The sequence below is a fragment of the Cryptomeria japonica genome, chromosome 2 (genome assembly GCF_030272615.1).
Source record: "Cryptomeria japonica chromosome 2, Sugi_1.0, whole genome shotgun sequence".
NCBI classification, from domain to species: domain Eukaryota; kingdom Viridiplantae; phylum Streptophyta; class Pinopsida; order Cupressales; family Cupressaceae; genus Cryptomeria; species Cryptomeria japonica.
The window spans coordinates 144,178,286-144,202,611 of record NC_081406.1 but is presented as its reverse complement, the minus strand read 5'-3'; the positions used below and the strand labels follow the sequence as shown (position 1 = coordinate 144,202,611).

Here is a 24,326-nt window from a genome sequence, read left to right as displayed (position 1 = left end):
AGCATGAAAGAACACATGACAATTATAGTAATAACACCACTTAGAAATAAACATATGGCAATGATGAAACATAAGTGAAAGGATAAAAAAGGAGAATAGTAAAAGGGCTTGGAAGATATAATACCATCTACAATTGCTCTATATATTTATAATATTGTAAAAGACTCAAACATAAATATATTAAAAACTGAAAAATCATTGAATACGATGTGAATCTATTCGATGCAATAACCTTGAAATATATCATCTATAACATTATAACCATGAGAATAGAATTTTTGAAGATTATCCACTAGGTAACATATAAATTAGAGCTTCTCAAAATTTGTAGCTTAGAACAATTGTCAAAACTAAAGATTAGATCTCCTCTATAATAGTAAAGTGTAAAAAATATAAATATAAGTATGTGAACCAATATCAAATATATGGAGGATACCTCATAAAAATGTATAAAAGTGTAGCATGCTCCTTCAAATCTTATTTATAGATATAACATCCAAAAATAAGTCGACCATATCACTTTGACTTTAAAAAAAAAAGTGATCATGTTGTATAAATGAAAACAAACAAAAATATCATTCCAAAAATCAATATCACATATCATGATTAATAAGATAAATTGTGATGAAAAGTAATATCTACACAATTAGTTAGACCAAAAAATTATAATACATTTACTATATATTTAAAAAGAAATTAAATACAAACTATATAAAAATTTTACCCTTCATTCTAATTTTTAAATCTATTAATAAACATTAATTAGTTTAAATAAAATAGATTTAAATAAAATATTATAATTCATACACTTAGATCTTATATTACCATAAATTCTACCACTAAAATTCCTTGCAACTTCAAATACAAATTTTTTAATATTAAATTTTATACAAATAATACTAATTTGTTAAAAAATATAGGAAATTTAAACCCAAAATGCAATGAATATAAATGGAGTAGAATCCCTAGTGTCCACTGAAAAACTTAGCACACAGGCAAAGTGGGAGATTATCATTGACCACGAACAAAAACGCGAACTTGCGGATGAACATAATTTCTTCAGCGAACGGAACCACCAAAGCCCGCCAGAATAACTCGCTATCCATCCTAATTTCTTCAGCGTTGCAGAGAAATCTTTGTATTTGCCTGCGGATCTATCCTTGAAATTGATTGACATAGACGTCCAACTCTCCTGTTCTGATTGCATAGAAGAATTATTTGTTAGAAGGCCCTAAGCATTGAGGCTCGCTAAAAGTCCTACCAAAAGGCCATAAGAATTATATGGTAGAAACTTGGAAACAGCTCTCATACTCACCTGTGAATTGGAGATGAATTCCCGCACTCAAAATGCCATCTTCAACAAATATAAAATCTTATGGACGATTGCTCATTTGGCATCTCTTCACTGGACATGAAAGTGAGTCTCTGCATAACTTAGGAAATCTCCATTGTGGGTTGACCTTATATTCAACTCGAACCATTTTGATAATGCTAAAGTATCGTCTTTCTCATGTGATCTGTAGAGGGGCACGGATAATCTATTACAGTCCAATCAAAACAACTCTTGAAAACTGCTATTATGTTATCCAAGGTCCAGAATAAAGCTATAAAATTTTGATGCAATTGATATAGTATACAACATATTTTTGTTAGATTTCAAATTTTCAAAAACATATATTCAATTATACAATATCTGATAAAAGGTGTAAAATTTGAATGAATTCAGCAAGCAATTCCACAATCCATCATTTATTTGGCTGTTATAAATCACAAATGATTTAGACAACTTAAAAAATGGATGATCTTTAAATTCTTATTGATGCTCTGTAAAAAGGACAAGGTTTGGATAAACAAACACCTGAACAAGAAACAACAAGAAGTTGATTGTTAGATGTTAGAAAATCATAAATTAAAAACTATCCTAAGCAAGCATATCAAGAAAGAAACTACTAAACAAAAAGAAAGTGTAAGGAATCTACAAAAAACAACTAAGCTCCTCCAAATGCTCTCTACCATGCTGATAGTTTCTCCTTCCTTGTTCCTCTCCTCTCCAAGTTCCAAAATAGTGTAGCTCTCAACAGCTTTTTGCACTATGGATGCTTATGGAGATTCAAGATTAAAATATTTGCTCTAAATATGAATGAAAAGATGATACTAGATGCTATAGATGCTAAGATGATTTGTTTTAAACCAAAATGACAATTATATGCTCTCTAAAATTCACTATAGATTAAATGCATGCAAGTTTTCAGGATCTGGATTATGAAGAAATGGGCTCTATTTATAGGAAAAATGGAGCAATGGATGGTTGAGATTGAGTAATCTCAACAAGGGTCAGGATTGAATGATTTGAAATCCATGTGAGGGCTTTCAACCCAATCTCAAGATGACAAGTGTCAATGTGAGATAGGTTGAGAGGAGAGGGAATAAGCATTAAATGTTTGACATGACCTTAGAGTTAACTTGGAGGTTAGGGTCAAGGTTAGTTGAATGAATAAATTCTTTATTCAAAGAATAAAGCTTTTATCCAATGGATAAACTCTTGTGCAAAGGCAAAAAAGATAACCATGGTCAAAGCAATAAATGCTTGAGGAGACACATGAGTGCAAGTTGAAATAACCATAAATGGTTATGTAAGAGTCATAAATGGTCATGTAAGAGCCATTAGTGGTTTTGGAAAACTTCGGAGGTTAAATTGTTGAACACACCAAACATTAAATGCTTTTCAAAGACTTTGAAGTCTTTGAGAAGTGACTCCAAGTTGCTTAGGAATGTGACAATAATTAGGGAATGGATTAGGCTAATTAGGAAGGGGTTAGAAGAATCTAGAAGGGGATTAGATTTGCAAGTGGGTTTGGTGGGTGAGGGAAAATAAGATTTTATTAAAATAAAAATTCATTTATTTCAATAAATGTGTGCAAGTTATATTTGTAGGAAAATGCGAGTGGGGGGGGGGAATAAATGATTTAAATAAATGTTTTATTTAATTTATTTAAAAGAGGAATAGGGGATTAAATGAAATAAATATGATTTATTCATTTAATTGATTTGAATTTGGTTTAATGAATGAATTAAAATAAATTGAATAATTTATTTAATTAATAGGAGAATGTTTGAAGATTAATTAATTAAATATTAATTTAATTAACTGATGGCTAGTGGATTTTTAATCAAATAAATAGGGAATATTCATTTAATTAAAATGGACAGATTTATGTGACTACATTTGCCCCTCTTTGAGACGGTACAATTTATCGTATCGTTTCAAAGAAAGAGAAATAGGTATGAAGAAATGCCCCATAAAATGTTAATTTAATGGGTGGCAGACCCCCTCGAGAGATGAGCCGAAAAATTTCAAAAAATTGGGTGATCTCTCGAAAAAGAATGAAAATTGGCAAGGTTCTAGAAGAGAAGAAGTTAGCAATACGGGTGAAAAATAGAAGAAATCGGAGATAAAATGGAGAAATGGGAGGCTCGGGAAGTTAACGGGGACCATGACGGTGAGCGGGGGAAAGTTACAGTGATGACGAAGGGTTTATATGGGGAGAAAGGGGTGAAAACAAGATCATTTGCAACCGCGACCAGTGTGAAATCAGAGCTTTGATAGTGATATTTTTAGAGGAGCGAGTAGCAGTCAGGATGTCAGTACCTATTGCAGAGCACCATTTCGAGCGAGTCCGTCTATTCCATCGGCCAGATGACTACGGACCAGCGGTACGCAAATTTGAAATTTTGAATTTTACGCATTTTTGTTATGTTTTTTGCTGAGTCCAAGTTGAGTTAGGACAATAGCGCTGAAACTATGTTTTGGCGCTTTTGTCCAATTAACTAGCGCTTTTGTGCCACAACGACGCTATTGTGCTATTGTTTGAGCGCTATTGTGTGTATGTTTAAGCACTATTGTTTGTTGAGCGCTATTGAAGGGTCAATTGAACGCTTTTGTCTTTAAGCAGCGCTATTGCATAGGTCTTATAGCGCTTTTGCAATTTTACGCTTTTGTAGGGTTGATTGAGCACTTTTGTTAGGGGTTTAGCATTATTGTTTAGAAAAAAAAGATACCCCAATTTGTGTGAATAAAAATCTCCCGATGCCGATGATGGATGAAAAAATGTGAAGTGAGAGTTATTTTGAACCATAGCAACCCTAATGAGACTTAGGTCATTAGGATAAATGCATGTTGAAGTCTAGGTGTGCCACGATTGCTTACCTGTTGAGACCTGAAGATACTTGATCAAAGTATCTGTTGATAGTCTAGGTTTAAACTTTAAGAAAGTTTGAAAATAAAACAACTGATAATGATTGATTGATGCTTGTGTGCAGGAGGATCTACGCGTGTTATAGTTACGTGAGAGACATCCAGTGACATTGGGGTTACGGGATCAGTTGACAGAGGCCGAGATTGATTGCATTGCAGCGACTGGACTGTATGATGTGATGCATATGCCCATGATTCAGATGAATCATGGTTTGATTACAGCCTTGGCAGAGCGCTGGCACAGTGAGACGTGCACGCTTCATCTAGCATAAGGGGAGATGACAGTGACTTTGGAGGATGTGTGGCGTATCCTTCATATTCCCATTTGGGGTGAGCTAGTCACATATGACAGATCATGGGGGATGCTAGCAGTGTAGTGATTCTTTGACGAGGATGTGTTCATTGATGACGGCTCCATAGCTTGGGAGGACATCATGGCGTTGTATGAGCCATTGCCAGCAGTTTTGTCTGGGATCATGGGAGGGCTACTGTGTCCTGATAGGCGCTCGCATGGTCTAGCCATTGGAAGGGGACGGGTTATAGAGTAGATGATGATGGAGGGGACCCGATTTTCCTAGGGACCGTGCGTGTTAGCGCACATGTATTAGGAGTTACATGAGGTAGCGTACCGTGGGAGAGGCTCTTTGGCAGTGGGAGTGACGCTACTGCACATTTGGGCGTGGGAGCACTTACTAGTGAATTGACCAGTGAGTCTTAGATTTCGGGCTATTGATCAGCCTTATATGTTCATGTATAGCGGCATGATGAGTCAGCCCCACTTGAGGAAGTTAGAGTGGTGGCGGCGGGCACTGGATGATCTTGATGTGGTGATCTAGAGACCTTATCTGGAGTGTGAGCCTTGGGAGGATGATGCGGAGGCTTTGTTGTATGTATTCATGACCCGATTCCTCATTGGGCGGACTTCCTACGATGTAGAGAGACAGGTGCCAGGCAGGGTTCTGAGGCAGTTTGGATGGCAGTAGGGATTGCCGAGGGGATCAGGAGAGTATGCCAGAGTGGTCCAAGAGAGATATGCATGGGGGCCAGTACTTCCATATGATCAGGCATTGGCGGAGTTCCAGGAGCTTCAGGCGAGGCCATGGGATATACGGTCGAGGGTGGTGGATGTTGGGGTGTTAGATGAGTATACAAAATATATGGCAGCTCATCCGATTTTGTGGATATCAGATCTAGTAGAGCCTATTCCTGATTTTGACGAGGAGAGGGGACGGAGATGGAGGAGGGGAGGAGGGGAGGAGGTTGAGGACCGATGATAGGTGGGCGAGGGAGGGGGGATGGTGGTGATGGAGGAGGAGGAGAGGGTGGAGGTGGTGGAGGAGGAGATGGTGGAGGAGGTGGCTTAGGTGGTTAGGTCCAGCGAAGAGGGAGAGGTGGATTACCATTGTGGATTTCATAGGGACCATTAGTGCCAGGCAAATTCAAATTAGGTGGCTGAGGTATGGAGAGGGAGATACCAATGGATAGAGGGGAGGGAGCCACTGAAGAGGTACCTATGGAGACAGGGGAGGGAGCGACAGGGGGTGGTGATCCTCGGGAGCATATGATAGCACATTTTCATACTCAATTAACAGCAGCCGAGACACGGGTGGAGGATCTAAAGGCAGAGGTTGCAGTGAGAGACGTGCAACTATTTGCATGAGAGTCAGAGTTGACTATAGTGTTGTGGGTGAGAGATCAAGCCGTTGACAGGGTGGTCTAGTTGCAGGAGAGAGTGAGGGTTTTGGAGGGAGTACAAGGACAGGGGCCATCTGTGGAGGCATTGGCTAGGGAGGTACGGAGATCAAGTGGAGAGGTTGATTATTGGCGGGGTTTATATGAGCAGGTGGTGCCATCTAGTCAGCGAGCACTGAGCTATTCATAGATGCAATAGGCTAGATCAGAGCGATCCCAGAGGATGCAGAGCAGTGGGGGTGTGATGGGTCCTCTACGGAGAGATAGGTCAGGGGGTGCAGGAGCTAGTAGGCGTTTGATGGGGCCTCCACAGAGAGATAGATAGGATGGTGTGGGGACTAGTGGGGTAGTAGGTGGCGATGATGGTGCAACATCTAGTCAAAGTGGCATCTGAGAGAGCATTTTGCATGCATGTGTTTTATCATTGTTATTTTTTTTTTTTGATTGTATCTTGGATGGCTCTTGGTAGCCAATTTTTGTAGACTTCATTGTACTCTGATACATGAGATGATATATATGAAGAGATCCCATATTTTGATGATATGTATGGATGCTATGCAAGATGGTGATTTTTATGAGTTTATGCTTAGATGGGTACGTGTATATGTATGCATTGATGAGATGATTCCTACATGCATGTTTTTACGATGATTTATGATGTTGGATATTGACTTATGAATGCAGGTTTATACATGTGTGCATGTTTTGTTTGATGTAATGTTTTATGTATGTAATGCCATGATGATGATGTATGCTTATATCGATATGGACAGGATTTTGTATTTCATTTTATATATAATGATGAGATAATGATATGCAATGATGTTAATGCAAATAATGAATGATTTATGTATGGATATGCATCTAGATGTTTTTAGATGAATGAAATATGGATAAACAAATGTAAAGTGCAAATGTTTATATGATGATGTCTAAATGAATGCATACATATAATGGATATATAAAATGGTATGAACCAATGTTTGAGTCAAATGGTTTTATGATTCTAAATGCCTAAATATGATTAAGTAAAAAGGATAATGTGATAATAATGCAACTTATTTTTTAATAACTGCACCTTAATGCAATTAAAAAAGGATAATGAATGCAATGTAAATGAATCCTAAAATGAGCATAATAAGACACTTAATAATGGATGAATGAATGCACTTTTTAACTAACACTAAATGAATGTATGCAACGATACATGATAAAGGATAATAAAGGATGATAATATGATAATGGATAACTGGCACTAAATGAATGCATAGTAAATGGTTAATACAATTAGGGACAATTGATTTATATGAATGAATCTAAATATCCCGATTATGCAATGATGAGATGATATAAATTTTTAATAAATGATAATGAACTATATGCATTTTAAACAACTAAAATGATATGAAATGTACTTGATGTAAATGCAACTAAATGTAATGATGATGATATGATCATGATGGATGAATGCAAGGTGTTTTAGACTTTGCATGATGCATTGATGATGTATCAGAGTACTTGGTTGCGATTGTATCCAAGACCAGCTTAATTTGCACATAGCTGCTCATTTTAACTTTGTTCACTTTTGCATACAAATCCTACATATGAATGAGTGAATGGATGGGTGATATGCAAAGGAATGCAACATATAAACAGATGAGATGAAATGATGATCCATAGTGCTCTATTTTCATCATTGAGCTTTAAAATGTTGTAAGAAAATACAAGCATCTTGACATAATGATTCAAGATGACCAGAGTATTTCTTCCATGATTTGATATAGCAAGTTAATACAAATAGATTGATATAATGGGTCAAGTTGACCAGAGTATTGCTTGCGGAACAGACAAGGATCATCTCCGTTCATGCAGGACTTGGATCGTCCTCCTTGATCTTGGGTTGATCATATCTTGAGACTTGGATGAGGAGGAACCAAAGAAGGAGCATTGTTCGTGCAAACAAAACAGTATATACATAAAGAATAAAGAATATGGATCCTTGGTAATGGTTCATGCTCATATAGTCAAGGTACACACTGTAGTCAACAAGCCGTAGTGATCTATGACTGCATTTTTCATAAGATCATGTAGCTTAGTGAACTTCCCACGTAGACACCATTAGTACATGCCCCAGAACTTCATCAGAACAATCTGCAGAAGATACACAAACAATGCTATAGGAACCTGATACATATAAATGAATGAATTACTCATAAACCAACCAAGTATTTGATAGCTTAACACATAATTTTCTTGTCAAAGAAAACGTCATTTTGTCTTTGTTTTGGTAAGGAAGGATGCATCCTTGTTGAAGACAGGTTTGAGTGTTGATGTTGATTGTTTTGTTTGATTGATAAGTGGTCATTGTGTGAGTATGTCGCAATGTTGTTTGGTATCCACTCGGATGAGTATGCACAGGTTGTTGCCATGTTTTTGATTGATTTTTGTGTTTTATTATGTTTTTGGATTTTGTGATTCTTTTGAATGTTTTTGGTATTTTTTGAGATAGTTTTGAATGTTTTTGGTATTTTGTGAGATAGTTTTGAATGACGAACCCAACGAATCATAAGAATAATGCATAATCCACTTCCATCAAATGAGATTAAGGGCATTGCCCCCAGTTTAGACATGCTTATGAAAAAGCGGGATGCAAGATGAATGGAGCACTATCTCGATTGTAGATTTATAACAAGCCATGGTTTGGGTGGATGGATGTGTGAATGTAATGAATGTGAGCACAACAAGTCTGAAAGACAATGGAGTCATAGCCATTACAAGTGGCACCTGTTTGCCAGGTTTTCACCATCGTACTTACCCAAGGTGCCACTGGAGTGGTTGTTCACCGTTTGGATGCATGATTTTTCTTTACTATTTTGATGTTTTTGTATTTTCTTTAGGACATTTTTCTAGATGTTTTTGGTAGTTTTGCTAGTATATTGGGAGCTTGATGCTCTATGCAACTTTATGTATAAAACTGTTTGAGGTGCATGCTGTTGATCGGATCTGCTAGTGGTTCTCCTTCTGAAGTAGCCAATTGATATGCCCCGGACCCAAATATAGTAGTGACAACATATGGACCCAGCCAATTTGATTCAAACTTTCCTTGATGTTCTCGGTTGGGTTGGTTGCAAGGATTTTCTCGAAGAACAAGATCACCTACCTCAAATGTATGAGGTCTAACCCAATGATTATAGCTTTTGCTCATGCGCTACTGATAGGCCTTGAGGTGATTGTATGCGGCTTGTCATTTCTCATCAAGTAGCTCTAAGTCTTGGAGACGAGATACTCTGTATGCTTCATCATCGATGAGATTGTGCAAGGAAACCTGTAGTGATGGGATCTCAACCTCAATAGGTAAAATAGCTTCTACACCATAGACCAATGAGTAGGGAGTTATGCCTGTAGGGGTTCGAATGCTAGTTCGATATGCCCATAGTGATGGATTCAATTGAACGTGCCAATCACGACCGGCATCATTGACTGTCTTCTTTAGGATTCTCAATATGTTCTTGTTTGATGCTTCGGCCTGACCATTACCTTATGGGTAATAGGGAGTGGAAAAGCAGTGTTGGATGTGAAATTTCTCACAGAGTTCACGGACATCCTGATTTTTGAAAGGAAGACCGTTATCTGTGATGATGGACATGGGTACACCATATCGACAGATGATGTAATTGAGGATGAATGAGGCGATCTTCTTGCCGATAACTTGGGTAAGTGGAACAACTTTGATTCGCTTTGTGAAGTATTTGGTGGCGGTAATAATGAATTTATGGCCATTGGATGAAGATGGATGGATTTTACCCACAAGGTCAAGGCCCCATTGATAAAAAGGCCATGGTGTCGTGATTGGTTGCAATTCTTGTGCTGGTGCATGTATCAGGTCTTCATGAACTTGGCATTTCTTGCACTTTCTGACAAAGTAGTAGGAGTCTTTTTCCATAAATGGCCAATAGTATCCAGTGCGCAGGAGTTTCTTGGCTAGTGACAGATCACTTGCATGCATTCCACAAATTCCTTCATGTACCTCTTCCAAGGCCTTTGTTATCTCATCCTGTTCTAGACATCGAAGGAGAGTACCATCAAGACTGCGTCGGTATAGGGTTTTAGCAATAATGGTATATCGAGCTATTTGGCGAATGAAGGTTTAACGTTGGTTATTCGATTGGTTAGGAGGAAGGGTGTGATCGCGGAGATAGGTGTAAAACTCACCATACCATGGGGATTTGGAACCGATAAGGTGACATATCATCTTGGTTTCGGGGATATCATAAGCGGGAATCCAAAGTTGTTCTACCAAGAACTCGTTGCGTGTTGAATTCTGTGGAAGATCTAGGAGAGATACGATGGTAGCCATAGCGTTAGCAACTCGATTCTGATCTCTTGGTATCTTCTCAAAGGTGATAGTAGTAAATGAGGCCTTTAATTTGTCCACCATTTTCTTGTATGGCATGAGTTTATCATCCTTGGTCTGATATTCATCTATTGCTTGTCGAATGACCAGTTGGGAGTCGCCATATACTTGTAGTTCCTGTAACTTCTATTGTATGGCTAGCCCTAGTCCTATGATCAAGGCCTCATACTCTGCTATGTTGTTGGTGCATGGAAATGTGAGTCTGTAAGATTTCGGGATGTTGTCACCTTGAGGTGTGATAAACAAAATGCCTAGCCCCGAGCCATGCCTAGTGTACGAACCATCAAAGTATAGTTTCCATGGTTGTGCTGTTGTGATCATGAATAACTCTTCATCTAGAAAATTGGAAATGAGAGGATGATAGCCTATGAGGGGTGCATCAGCCAGCTAATCTACAATAACTTGACCTTTGATAGCTTTACGGTCCACATACTCAATCTCAAATTCACTGAGAATCATCACCCATTTGGCCAAGTGGTCTGTCAATGTTGCTTTACTAAGTAAGTATTTGAGTGGATCGATCTTAGCAATGAGTTGTACTTTGTGTGTTAATAGACAGTGCCTGAGTTTAGTGGCTACCAAGATTACTACTAGGCAAGCTCGCTCAATAGGTGTATAATTGAGTTCATAGCTGACCAGTGTATGAGAGATGTAGTAAACAGCACACTGTTTCCCTTCTGCATTATTTTGTGCCAATAGTACACCCAATGTTGTATTTGTTGCTGATATATAGAGTAACAAAGGTCTACTTGGATCTGGTGGGATCAACAATGGCATATTCGTGAGATAATCTTTAAGCATCTGGAATGCTTGCTGGCATCTGGTATCCCACTGAAAGTGGATGTTCTTGTGTAGCAGGTGTGTGAATGGGTGACACTTATCTGCCATTTGTGCAATGAATCTTCGGATGGATTGTAGCCATCCTTGTAATGTCCTTAACTGACTGATGTTCTTTGGTGGTGGCATGTCCATGATTGCTTTGACCTTTGTTGGATCAACCTCAATACCTTTGTTGGAGACAATGTATCCTAGAAGCTTCCCTGAGGTTACTCCAAAGACACTTTTCTTTAGGTTGAGTCGAACATGATATTGTTCTAGTCTATCAAAGATTTTATCTAATATGTCGAGATGACCTTCTCTGGTGAGTGATTTTGCTAGTAAGTCATCAACATAATCTTCCATCATAGTATGCATCATGTCATGGAAGATGGTGGTCATTGCTCATTGATAGGTCGGTCCTGCATTCTTGAGACCAAAAGGCATTACATTCTAGCAGTATGTACCCCATGGACATGTGAAGGTTGTCTTATGTTGATCCTCTGGTGTGATCTTTATCTGATTGTATCCGAAAAAGCCATCCATGAGTGAAAGCATGGCATGTCTTGCTATTAGGTCCACTATAATGTTGATGTTTGTTAGGGGGAATTCATCCTTAGGACATGCCTTATTCAGATCTCTAAAGTCAATACAAATATGGATGCCCCCATTTGGCTTGCCGACAAGCACAATATTGGATATCCAATCTACATAATCAATTGGTCTAATGAAACCAACATCTAGGAGTTTCTTGAGTTCTGCTTTGACTAGTACTACAATCTGAGGATGCATCTTGCAAAGCTTCTGCTTGACAGGCTTGGCTCCTTCTGCTACTGTGAGGTGATGCATGACTAAATCAGGATCAAGACCAGGCATGTCTGCATATGACCATGAAAAGTTGATCTGACACTTTTGAAATAACTCTACAAATTTAGGTTGTTCCTCTGCAGTTAGAAGAGATGCTAGATGTATGTGGTGAGGAGTTTCAGGAGTCCCTACGTTGTATTCTTTTGTTTCCTCGATGAGAATCGTTGATCGTTCATGTTGTGTGCTACATGGAAGAATTTCAAACCTTTCATCCTTAGGCACCTTAGAGAGGTTTTCACTGTTGGATACACTCTTTCTTTTTACTTTTGTTGAATCAAACAGTGCCACAATGTGGTTTCACTGGAAGATCCATGTTTTATTGTTATATTTTTGCAACTGAAAGGTTTGGCATCTGCCCTGAAGTATGCTGCACTATTTAGTTCCATGGTGAATCCAGCTTTGTGATCCCTACTTGGTATGTTATCCCACAGTTCCAAAAAGTCAATGATCGCCTCATCGTTTTGGAAATGGTCAAGACATGGGGGATTAGGTTGGTTCCATTCGATGAGTTCGGGATGGATAATGGGCATTAGTTCATAGATTAGGTTAAGTTTGTTAGATGTGTCAGTGAGGGTTAAGACATTATGGTGAAGGTCGTTGATGGTACTCGTCTTGTCAAAATCAAGCATAGGATGTGACGTAGGGTCTATGGAAGAAGTTTCCAGCTCAGGAACCCAAGACATTTTTATCTATGCTTCTCCATAAACAGGGATGTCTTTGCAAGGTGGAGGTGGTGATGTGTCTTCCTCATCTGAAGTATTAAGCTGGATGGAATCAAATTCATATTCATGTGAGTCAGTCTCTGAATCACTTTCCAACATCCGATTACTATACCATACTGGGATGTCCTTTGTGTTAAACATTGCCGGTGTGATTGGTTGATGTACTTTTGTAGATGAAATGATCGGTGCTGCGGGAAGGATGATGGGGATCAATGAATCTAATACGGGGAGTATTGGTAGTGTTGACTCTGTTGCTTCTATTGGAACTACTAGTGTTGTAGATGCTGCTGTGGATTTTGATGTAGTTGTTGCTACTAATGGTGCTATTGATGTTATTGTTGTTGCTGATGGGATCACTGGTTTGATGAGTGGGATGATTGGTCTTATAGGCGGTTGTGTTGGGATTTTGGGCCTCGGTGGGGTAGTTGCGATGGTGTTTGATGCTGCTTTTATGATAAAAGGTGTCCTCTTTGCAATAGGCTGATATAGTGGTTTTTTGGGTTTTCCTTTGAATATAAGCTTAGGAAAGATCTCCTTTTGAAAGCCTAGGCCTATATTATCCTTGGGCTTTAATTCTAGCAGCAGTGGTTCATGTCTTCCTTGTTTGCAAGGTCCCAAAGCACTCTGACCATCGTAACCCATTCTTTGCATAATGAGGAGGCCTTTGCCATACTGATCCGTGGGAAGTGTAGCTTGCGACTTCTCAATGGTGATGGGATCTTTATAGATCCATTCCGCTAAGTCCTCATCTTTGGTTTCTTCTTCTTGACTCTTCCCAAGGATGAAAGGCGTCAAAGCACATGCTAGTGTGATTAGTGGTATTTGAAGTAACTGCTGAGGTTTTCCATGTGTTCTAGGAGAAGTGGGCATTTGTCCCATACAAAAGAGTTGACTCAAATTGTATTCCATAGGTCCTTCCTCTATTATCTTCATCTTAAGATTTTCTTGCTTGGGTATAGTGGTGTTTGAACTGGCAAGAGAGGCTGGACTTATGTATGATGTGGAGGAGATGGCTTCTCTATTGTTAGGAACGGTAATCTCTGGTTGATGGCTGATATTATGACAATATGCAAAGGGATTTGCATCACCCAGGATTGTGATCTCTACATCGTTATGTGGGAACTTGATACATTGATGGTAGGTGGATGGAATGGCTTGCATGGCATGTATCCAAGGTCTTCCTAACAATAGATTATATGGCAGAGGAAGGTCCAGAACTTGATAGATGATATGCTTCACCATAGGGCCTACTCAGATAGGTAGTACCATAGCTCCTTTGGATGAACGCTCTACATCGTCATAGGCTTTGATTGTGATTTTCTTGCGAGGATCCATAGATTCAATGGCATATCCCAAAACTGTGACCAACTGCAGTGTACAAATATTCAGGCCTGCTCCATTATCGATCAAGAGTCGCTTGATCCTATGTTGGTTGATAAACCCTTCAATGTGTAGTGAAGCGTTATGAGGTTGCTCGAAGGAAGAGTTGTCACTTTTAGAAAAAGTGAGACAAGGTGATGACTTTAGACTTCCAATCATGGCTTGGAACTGATTGGTATTTAGGTTTGCAGGGATTGACGCCTCTTGGAGAGCTTGATCCAAGATTGTTTTATGGGATGGAGATAGGCGCAATAGCTCTAGGATAGATATCAGTGCCGGCATTTTGTCTAACTGTTCCACAAGGTTATACTACTTTGGGATAGATGGGGTGCCTTATGGAGCTACTTTTATAGTAATCTTGCTGCGACGTGTAACAACATTGCAAGTGGAGCTGGGATTTTTGATGGTTATAGTCGCAATTTGTTCACTGGCATCGTATAGGTGATTTACAGTGTAATTATATGCAGCTTGCGTATAATCAGTGGTATCAATACCTCTCCTGGAAGTGGAAGGACCCCTTTGATCTTGTGATGGAAGTGGATTTTTGAACATCAGATGATCATTGTTTGTTGTTTTTGGGTCATGTCCTTCAATTTTGATTTCACCTTGGTCAATAAGATCCTGAATAAGATCTTTCAATCTATGACAATTGCTTGTCTTGTGTCCTCTCCCTTGATGGAAATCACAATGTTTAGTATCCCTCCACCATGCAGGTTTGACTTGAGGTTCATAGTTTGATGTTTTGGGTAGGGTTACCAGATTTTGAGAAACCAATTGTTGTAATACTATTTCGATGGGTTCCCCTAAGGGAGTGTATGTTCGCTTTTGTTTTTGTTGACGAGGTCAGGGTTTAGTGTGAGATTTAATGCGGCCTTGATTTGGAGGAGCAACTGTGTTAGTCTGAGGTGGGGGATTCTGTCCTACAAATCGAACTACAGGTTGTGCACTTTTGATAGTTCTTGCATCCACAACCCCGTCGTTGATGACGTTTTTGTTTTTGTTCCAGAAGCTTGGTTTGTCACTATTGAAGTGTGGGCGAGGACCATCCTTTGGTTCATTATAGATTTTGATAAGTCCTTTCTTGATGAGAGCTCGTTCACATTTTAATCCTTTGGTGATCATGTCATTGAAAGAGTCTGTGTCTTTGACATCCAGGTGAAATTCCATTTCTTTGTTTAAGTTGGAAATAAATATTTCCACTAGTTCTTGTTTAGGTAACTGAAGAGAACGTCTGCTAGACATTTGATGCCATCGTTGCAGGAATATTGAGAATAGTTCACCTGGTTTTTGTTTAGTGTTACATAGATTAGCCATGGTGATATCACGTTCAATGTTATGAGAGTAATGTGCCAATAACTTCTGAACTATCTCTTCAAAGGTCCTAATGCCACCTGGTAGTCAGGAAAACCATGATGTGGTTGTTCCTCCCAAGCTTTGGGGAAAAAGTCACATTAGGTATGTGTCCTCGTATGCCACTTTGAGGCAAGCTAAATGGAATTCTCTGACATGATCGCAAGGATCTCCCTTTCCTCTATACTTTTCAAATTTGGGTGTTTCGAATCCTCATGGAAAAGGTGGTATATAAATATTCCTATCAAAGGGATAGGGAAAAATGTCATTGAGTGAAAATTGATTAGTCTTCACACCACTATGAAGTTGTTGGGCGAGATTTTCAACTTGTTGCTGCAACATCTCTATTTCATTTGGAGGAGGAGGTGGTGGGTTACCTCGAGGGATGTTATATCTGATGGGATCTCTACCTCTTTCTTCTTCATGGTGACTTTGTCGTTCTGATGCTTGTCTTAGTTGTGCAAGATCAAAGTCAGAGGGGAGTTTGGCTCCTTCTTGAGCAAGCTTTAAAAAGTGAGCATCCACATTTCTCCTGAGTATTTCATCAAACAGTCTGTTAAAGAGAGGGTTGTGCTGAGCCCTTTCTATTGTTGCAGGAGTAGGAGTACTTGGGTTTTCGTCATTCGCATATCCTCCAAGTGCTTCTTGAAATTCATTGATATTTTCCTCCTCTTCTTCTTCAATTTCTATTTCTCGTTGCCTTTACTGTGATCGGGTATGAGCCATTTTGTTTATGAGTTTTTGTTGAAGTTGGGTGAAAATGATGATGAGTTTTTTGATGAAATGAAAGATTGATGGTTGGTGTGTTGTTTTGCATGTAGATCTCTAGCACTTAAAGGCAGATATTACCAAAGTTTTCTTCGTTGAATTGCTTGTTTGTTTTTGATGAGGTTTGATGTGATAAGGTTTAGAGAAATCTGAGATGTCTTATAGATTTAACTACCTAGTAATGAGAGGATTCACTCATAAGCTAGTTTTAACCTACATAGGTATGTCTCTTAGGATGAGCTTATCCTAGATGTAGAAACAATCTAAAAGTTATTTGTGTTTGATTCAAGCAATATCCAAAAGAGAACTTAGGACAAGAACCTCTTAATGTTTTTGAGAGCTGAAACAGATTGATGATGAAGTGAATGTGGGAATGGATGAGATGTTTTAACTTCAATAAAAGCTTTGTGTCACAAATGGAACAAATTCTACCTCTTCCCTTTCGAGCATTGGTGGCATTTCTCGAGCTACGTTGTATGTGATATAAATGTTTGGGAAGAAGTTGGGATTGATCTTGCCTCCTTGGTTTTTGTGATAACTCAAAGCTCTATATTGCATAAAAAGCTCTACGGTTCAATGACTCTAGATCAAATTCATTTGATTTGCCTTGAAGGTGGAGACACATGTGACGTAGAAAAACTCTATGAGAGACAAAGATTTGTCTATTAGATAAAAGAATTTCCTCCTTTTGATCAAAGCATTTGAGCTCAATGGTCTTCTTTTCAAGTTGATGTTTTGATGAAGATTCTTCTTTCTCAAGATGTGAAGAATGGTCATAAAATTTGATACTTTTCTTTGTTTTTGATCTTTTTGGTTGTTTTGAAAAATGTTTGGTTGGATGAATACTTGTTTTGATTTTTGGATTTTATGATGTTTCTTTAACAAGAAAACAAAGAAAGCACACAAACACAAGAATGTTGCCTAAAAGGCACAAATGAGTATGGGTCTAGATCAACCCAATCCTTGGACTTTTTATGACCCTTTCCTTTAAGTGTATTTTAGGTGTTTTTCTTTCCAAAGCCTGAAGTTGGCTCAATTTGCACTTGGTCTTGACTAAAACGAAAACACTTCAAACACTTTGTATCCCTAAGGTCAAATGGCTAGTTGTGATAAATTCAACCCACATCTTGTTATTTCTTCGACTTTTGTACTACATACCTTATGAATCCCGCCATGGTAGGTAAGGATGTGATATACTAAGTCTTGTACGAGCATAACAAATAGATGATCCCTATGATGGGGGAGTCATCACTTTCATCAAGCCACAAGTGACTTTTCAAAAAGCTATGTTTCTACTCAAGGAAATATGTATGGTGAGTATCTTGGGAGAAAAACCATCTATGCTCTTGCACTGAATTATATCACAAATATCCTCAATCAATAAAACGGGTGGGCTACTACTTAAAGGTGTTTAGTAATTTTCGATGTCTTTGGACATAAGATCATTCTGCAGTGACTCACTTAAGAGCCTTGTAACTTTTGGTGGGGCCCATTTGTCCTTTCGACAAGTTACACTGTAGGAACAGCTATACCCAAGGCTACAACTTTCGCTCTCACCTGATTTCTATAGCAGCTCGAAGGATTTACTGCGTGAGGTCGTTCCCAAGAGTGATGTGTCTCTTGGCAGGCCTCTCTTAAAAAGATAAAAATTTTGAGTGTTACTAACACTTTTCTCTTGCACCTAGGACCACAAAATCCAAGGGAGAGGATAGTGTGTGTTAGAAGTAAGACCACTCGACCAACCTTTTGCACAAGTGTGCCAATCATGAAAAACACTTGTTCTTTTTAACTTGTCATTGCAATGATTTTCTATCTAATTGGAGATGTTGCTCCAACAACCATGATGTTCTTTTTAACTTCAAAGGCAATATGTTTAAGTAACTAGGAAAATGAAATCCTAGTCAACTTAATAAAAAGCAGGTTTGCTTGAAGTAAATAGCTTTTGCAAAAAAAATTGAGACAAGTTGATTGTGAATTTTATTTGCATCAAAATTTTGAAGTGTGGATTGTAAATTTTAGTTTGACGCAAGAAACAACTTTGTCTTGTCTTGTTTTAAGCACCAAAATAAAATGAACCTAACTTGCAAGGAAGTAAATTTGTTTTGTTCAATTTTTAGAGCACCAAATGCAAATGATCCTAATCTTGCAAGAAAACAAATTTGTTTTGTTCAATTTTTAAAACACTAAAAACAAAATTTTGATTCTAAGGAAGTGAGTTTTAGACCTGCACAAAAAGCAAATAGTTAGTAAAATCCACACCTAAGGGGGGGCTTCCACAAGCCTAAAACAAATCAAATTTTTGGTTACAAGGCCTTCCTTATAATTTTCTATTACAATAGCGCTAGTCTGTGTGAAAACAGAAGCACTAGTTAACCAAAAACATGTTTTTACAGAAACAAAAGCGCTAAAAGAAGAATTTGATAGTGAATACAAACACGCTAGAACAAACTCAAAAGTGCTGAAATAAGCACAAAAGCACTAAAACCAGCACAATAGCGCTAAACTTGAGACAATAGCGCTATTGTAAAAACAATAGCGCTATTGTAAAAACAATAGTGCTAGAATAACAAGTTGCAATAGCGCTACAACACGATCAAAAGTGCTAAAGCGTGACCCATGTGTCAATTTCAACATTCAAACATGTTAGTTGGTTTTTTTTTTTTAAGTTTTTGGGTGCTTGGATTCACGTCGGGTTCACCAAATGATGCTCTGCAAAAAGGACAAGGTTAGGATAAACAAACACCTGAACAAGAAACAACAAGAAGTTGATTATTAGATGTTAGGAAATCATAAATTAAAAACTATCCTAAGCAAGCATATCAAGAAAGACACTACTAAACAAAAAGAAAGCTTAAGGAATCTACAAAAAGCAACTAAGCTCCTCCAAATTCTCTCTACCATGCTGGTAGTTTCTCCTTCCTTGTAACTCTCCTCTCCAAGTTCCAAAATAGTGTAGCTCTCAGCAGCTTTTTGCACTATGGATGCTTATGGAGATTCAAGATTAAAATATTTTCTCTAAATATGAATGAAACGTTGATACTAGATGCTATAGATGATAACATGATTTGTTTTAAACCAAAATGACAATTATATGCTCTCTAAAATTCACTATAGATTAAATGCATGCAAGTTTTCAGGATCTGGATTATGAAGAAATGGGCTCTATTTATAGGAAAAATGGAGCAATGGATGGTTGAGATTGAGTAATCTCAACAAGGGTCAAGAGTGAATGATTTGAGATCCATGTGAGGGCTTTCAACCCAATCCTAGGATGACAAGTGTCAATGTGAGATAGGTTGAGAGGAGAGGGAATAAGCATTAAATGTTTGGCATGACCTGAGAGTTAACTTGGGGGTTAGGGTCAAGGTTAGTTGAATGAATAAATTCTTTATTCAAAGAATAAAGCTTTTATCGAATGGATAAACTCTTGTGCAAAGGCAAAAGGGATAACCATGGTCAAAGCAATAAATGCTTGAGGAGACACATGAGTGCAAGTTGAAATAACCATAAATGGTTATGTAAAAGCCATAAATGGTCATGTAAGAGCCATTAGTGGTTTTGGAAGATTTTGGAGGTTAAATTGTTGAACACACAAAGCATTAAATACTTTTCAAAGACTTTGAAGTCTTTGAGAAGTGATTCCAAGTTGCTTATGAATGTGACAATAATTAGGGAATGGATTAGGCTAATTAGGAAGGGGTTAGAAGAATCTAGAAGGGGATTAGATTTGCAAGTGGGTTTGGTGGGTGAGGGAAAATAGGATTTTATTAAAATAAAAATTCATTTATTTTAATAAATGTGTGCAAGTTGCATTTGTAGGAAAATGCAAGTTGGGGGGGTGGGGGGGGAATAAATGACTTAAATAAATGTTTTATTTAATTTATTTAAAAGAGGAATAGGGGATTAAATGAAATAAATATGATTTATTCATTTAATTGATTTGAATTTGGTTTAATGAATGAATTAAAATAAATTGAATAATTTATTTAATTAATAGGAGAATGTTTGAAGATGAATTAATTAAATATTAATTTAATTAACTGATGGCTAATGGATTTTTAATCAAATAAATAGAGAATATTCATTTAATTAAAATGGACAGATTTATGTGACTACACTTATTAAAGCTTTATCCTCTCTCAACACAAATATAGAGGTGGGTGTAAAATTTGAATGAATTCAGCTAGCAATTCCATGATCCATCATTTATTTGACTGTTACAAATGACTAAGACAACTTAAAAAATGGATGATCTTTGAATTCTTATTAATGCTTTATCCTCTCTCAACATTCAGAATTTTTGAATATACATCTGAGCATGGATCTAATCTAGATCCACAACTTCTACCCTCAATGCAAACAAAACTCTCCCATCGTGAGGCAAAGTGCAATTAGAGACTATACATTTCTAGGGCCAAGGCATCTAAAATTTAGCAATATATCAAATCTTATATTTTTCACTAGACCTCAAACTAAGTACTTATCCTTTTTGTATTTAGTTTTTTAAAATAACGTATAATTGTCTTTTATTACTCTCATACTTCCAATTTATTTTTTATTTAGGATGAAAAGAGTATGGGCAAACTAGAGGTTGTGTGGTAGAGGAGAAGATGGAGGATAGAAAGGCATTTGGGTAGAGATGGTACCTAGAGAGAGGAGAGTTTAAGTATGGGATGTGGATAGGAGTCAAAGTGAGAGCATGAAGACATGAAACTTGGAAGGGTGACAAATTCTCTAAAGAAAACATGGTCTCAAGGAATTCAAAGGGTACATAGGTTATCCACAATTTTCTTAGCATTTTCCGACTATTTTTAGATATAAAGCATGTGCAAGTATTAGACTAAAAGAAAGGCGGGTTTTATTGCTTGCTTGAGAAATATTTTAGAGCTAAGTATACTTTCTCATGATCACTACTTTACTTTTCCACTCCTACAACTGAAAATAATTCATTTAGGTGGATTAACTGCTTGTGTGTTGTCATCTACTTTTCTTTGAGGCTTTTGTTAAACGGTCCATGTGTTCTATGTCTGTCTTTATAACCTTCAAGAAAAATATGTTAATGTAAATTTTAATTGTGTATTGTTCATACTTAGGCAATTTCTACTCCCAGAAGAGTTGGATTAAGTTAATTCTCTCTCCACACACTTAGCTTATATGCAGATTGTAAAAAACCTAGAGAAGACAAGTGACCTATTTGAAAAAATGGTTGATTTAATGTGGTTTGAGGAATTCCATTGGTAGTTGGTAATGTTAAAAATGGGATTGTTGGAAAGGCTTTAAAAATTTTTTGTTATAGTTTGAACATCATCACGCATGCTTACACTCAAGTTGGAGATTGGTAAGAGGGTTGTTGGTATGTGATGACTAATCATGCAAATACTAAACATCCGTGATGTTATTTTTTGGTGTTAGTTATTTTTTGAAAAAAATGACTTTGGAAAAACCTCTAAAAAGTTGACTTTGTAGGTTGCCCTAAAAATTGCATGTTATAAGTGCCTGGAATGAAAAAGGCTTTGTAATGGTGTCGTATTATTTTTTACTAGATAATAAGAAAAGGTTGAACAACTATGTTCTGTGGATGTATCCCACCTTAGGTGAACCACATTAAATCTCTGTGTTATTTGTGTTGTGTATTATTCTTCATTTTTGTGTATTTGAATCTACATATAATTGTTCATTTGTATTTCCTCTGGATCTACCTAAACCCTAACAATTGGTACCAGAGCTGTGTATTTTTGTAAATTGGTAGGGACTTTCAGATTTGAGTAGGAGAAATGGAAGAAACTAAATTCAAGGTCAAGAAGTTCAACAACCAGAATTATCAATTATGGAAAATGTAGATGGAGGATTACCTATATTAAAAGGATCTGTGGCAGCCATTGCAAGGAAAGACAAAGAAGCCTACTATGATGTCAGATGAAGATTGAGAGATTTTGGACATAAAGGAACTAAAGACCATTCAGCAAGTGCCTTGCACCATTTGTAGTATTCAATATATCAAAAGCAACAACAATTGAATCCATGTTGATAGCACTGGCTAAATTGTATGAGAAACCCTTAGCTTTGAATAAGGTATTTCTTATGAAGCATTTGTTTAATATGAAAATGAGCGATGAAGGATTTGTAGTGAAGATGATTTAAATATATTTAATATAGTTACCAACCAATTGACTTTTGTAAATGTCAACTTTGATGAAGAGGTTAGGGCTCTCTTAATTTTATGTTCTTTGCCAAAAAGTTGGAATAGCTTGGATATGATTGTAAGTAACTCTATCTCTGGTACAAGCACTTTGAAATTTGATGATTTTGTTGGTGTTATCCTAAGAGAGGAAATACAATAGAAAAGCACAGGTGAGACTTCAACATCATCAAGTATTTCTTTGAAAGTAGAGAATAGGGAAAGACCAAAGGAAAGAAGAAAAAACATAGGAAATCATGAGAAGTTATGTGGGAAGTCAAAGAAAGGACACTCTCAATATAGAGGAAGAAAGGATTGCTGGTACTATGAAAAGATAGGACATTTAAAGAAAGATTGTTGGTCTCAAAAAAACAAACAAGGAGACAAAAATCAACGTGACAGTAAGGAAGCCAATGTTGCAAGTAATACTTTACAAGATGCGCTAATTTTCTGTTTAGATAATGTTAATGATTCTTGGGTGATTTTGGATAGGTACATTTGGATGATACACAATGATATAATAAAAAATATAATATTTAGATATGATGCACATGATAATTGTTAATAGGCATATAGACAATGATACAGGTGATATGATTACTAATAGCGAAGTGAAAACACAAAACCTAATAGTAATGTTATAACAAAAAAGATAATAAAATAATAATAATGATAACAATGTAGTACCGACTACTTTAGCTGATAACAATGTAGTACCAACTACTTTAGCTAATGTGCTCCAATGATAATCCCTACGCACCTTAATATAGAGTAGGCTCGATAAATATCCTCCTCAATATTTTACTAAATATTATAGTTTAAAATGTTCAATTATGTGTATATGTAATTATGGAAGCATATACAAGGCACCTGAACTATTTGATAGAATGTCTTAAAGAAATGTTCTCTTTGTTGAATATAGACCTCCCATCTAGATGGAAAGCATGTGGTATTTGGAAAAGTAATAAAAGGAAAGGGAGTTATAAGGGAAATTGAGCACATTTCTACTGGTGACAATGATTGTCCCACGATTGATATCATAATTGCAAACTGTGGAGAGATACCAGAAGGTGAGGATGATGGTGTTGTTAACTTCTTTAAAGATGGAGACATATATCTAGATTGGCCATGTGATTTGGATGTGAAACATGAAGAGCTATCATGGTGGATATCTGTAGTGGACTCTGCTAAAAGTTTTGGAAATGAGCACTTCAAGGTGGTTTAGCAACTTTACATTCTTTTTTTTGCCTTATGTTTTGTAATCTTGCCCCTTAAACCCTGAATTAAGTGTAACAATTTCTTGAAAAATTTTCCTTTTTTATTTGATTGATTTTGGATCTTTTGGAAGAATAGTAGTTCTAGGCTATTAATTTTAGGTGTCAAGTGTAGAATTTTCCAAATTTAAGCATTGAAAGTTATTGATCTTTTCATTAGAGTTTTGCCCCTTATATTATGGGTCCTAGAATTATGAGGTATCATCAGATCTTAGTAGATACCTAATTTCTCATTAGGTAGTGTGCAGGGATTCCCTTCAATCTCCATTTCACCCTTATCAATAAAATCTTGGATATTATTATTAAGATCAATACATTTTCTTACTATGTTTCTTTTAATTCACTGATACTCATATTACTCATTATCCTTTTCCAAAGCAAGCTTTTGTTTTGACTAGTTGAATAGTTGGGTCTTAGAAAAAGTGGCCATGTTTTCTTGAATGAGTTTGTGAAAAATAACCTCTATAGGCTCCCCTAAAGAGATATATTTATGTTTTGGATTATTCTAGGTGTTATTTTTGTGTTTCCAAAAAACAAATATATTTTTAGTATCACAAATGCTATATAAATTGAATGCCATTGTGGCTTATATATACTTTATGTGAGTGAC

At 36.9% G+C, this 24,326-nt stretch overlaps 1 protein-coding gene across 1 annotated transcript; it reads left to right on the top strand.

Annotated features, from left to right (window-relative positions):
* The first annotated feature begins 5,732 nt into the window (after positions 1-5,732).
* On the top strand, positions 5,733-23,667 carry LOC131859519 (peptidyl-prolyl cis-trans isomerase CYP40-like). Its single transcript, XM_059213381.1, has 3 exons — positions 5,733-5,888; positions 5,982-6,047; positions 23,365-23,667. The coding sequence occupies exons 1-3, from the start codon at positions 5,733-5,735 to the stop codon at positions 23,665-23,667; spliced, it is 525 nt and encodes a 174-aa protein (XP_059069364.1).
* The last annotated feature ends 659 nt before the right edge of the window (positions 23,668-24,326 follow it).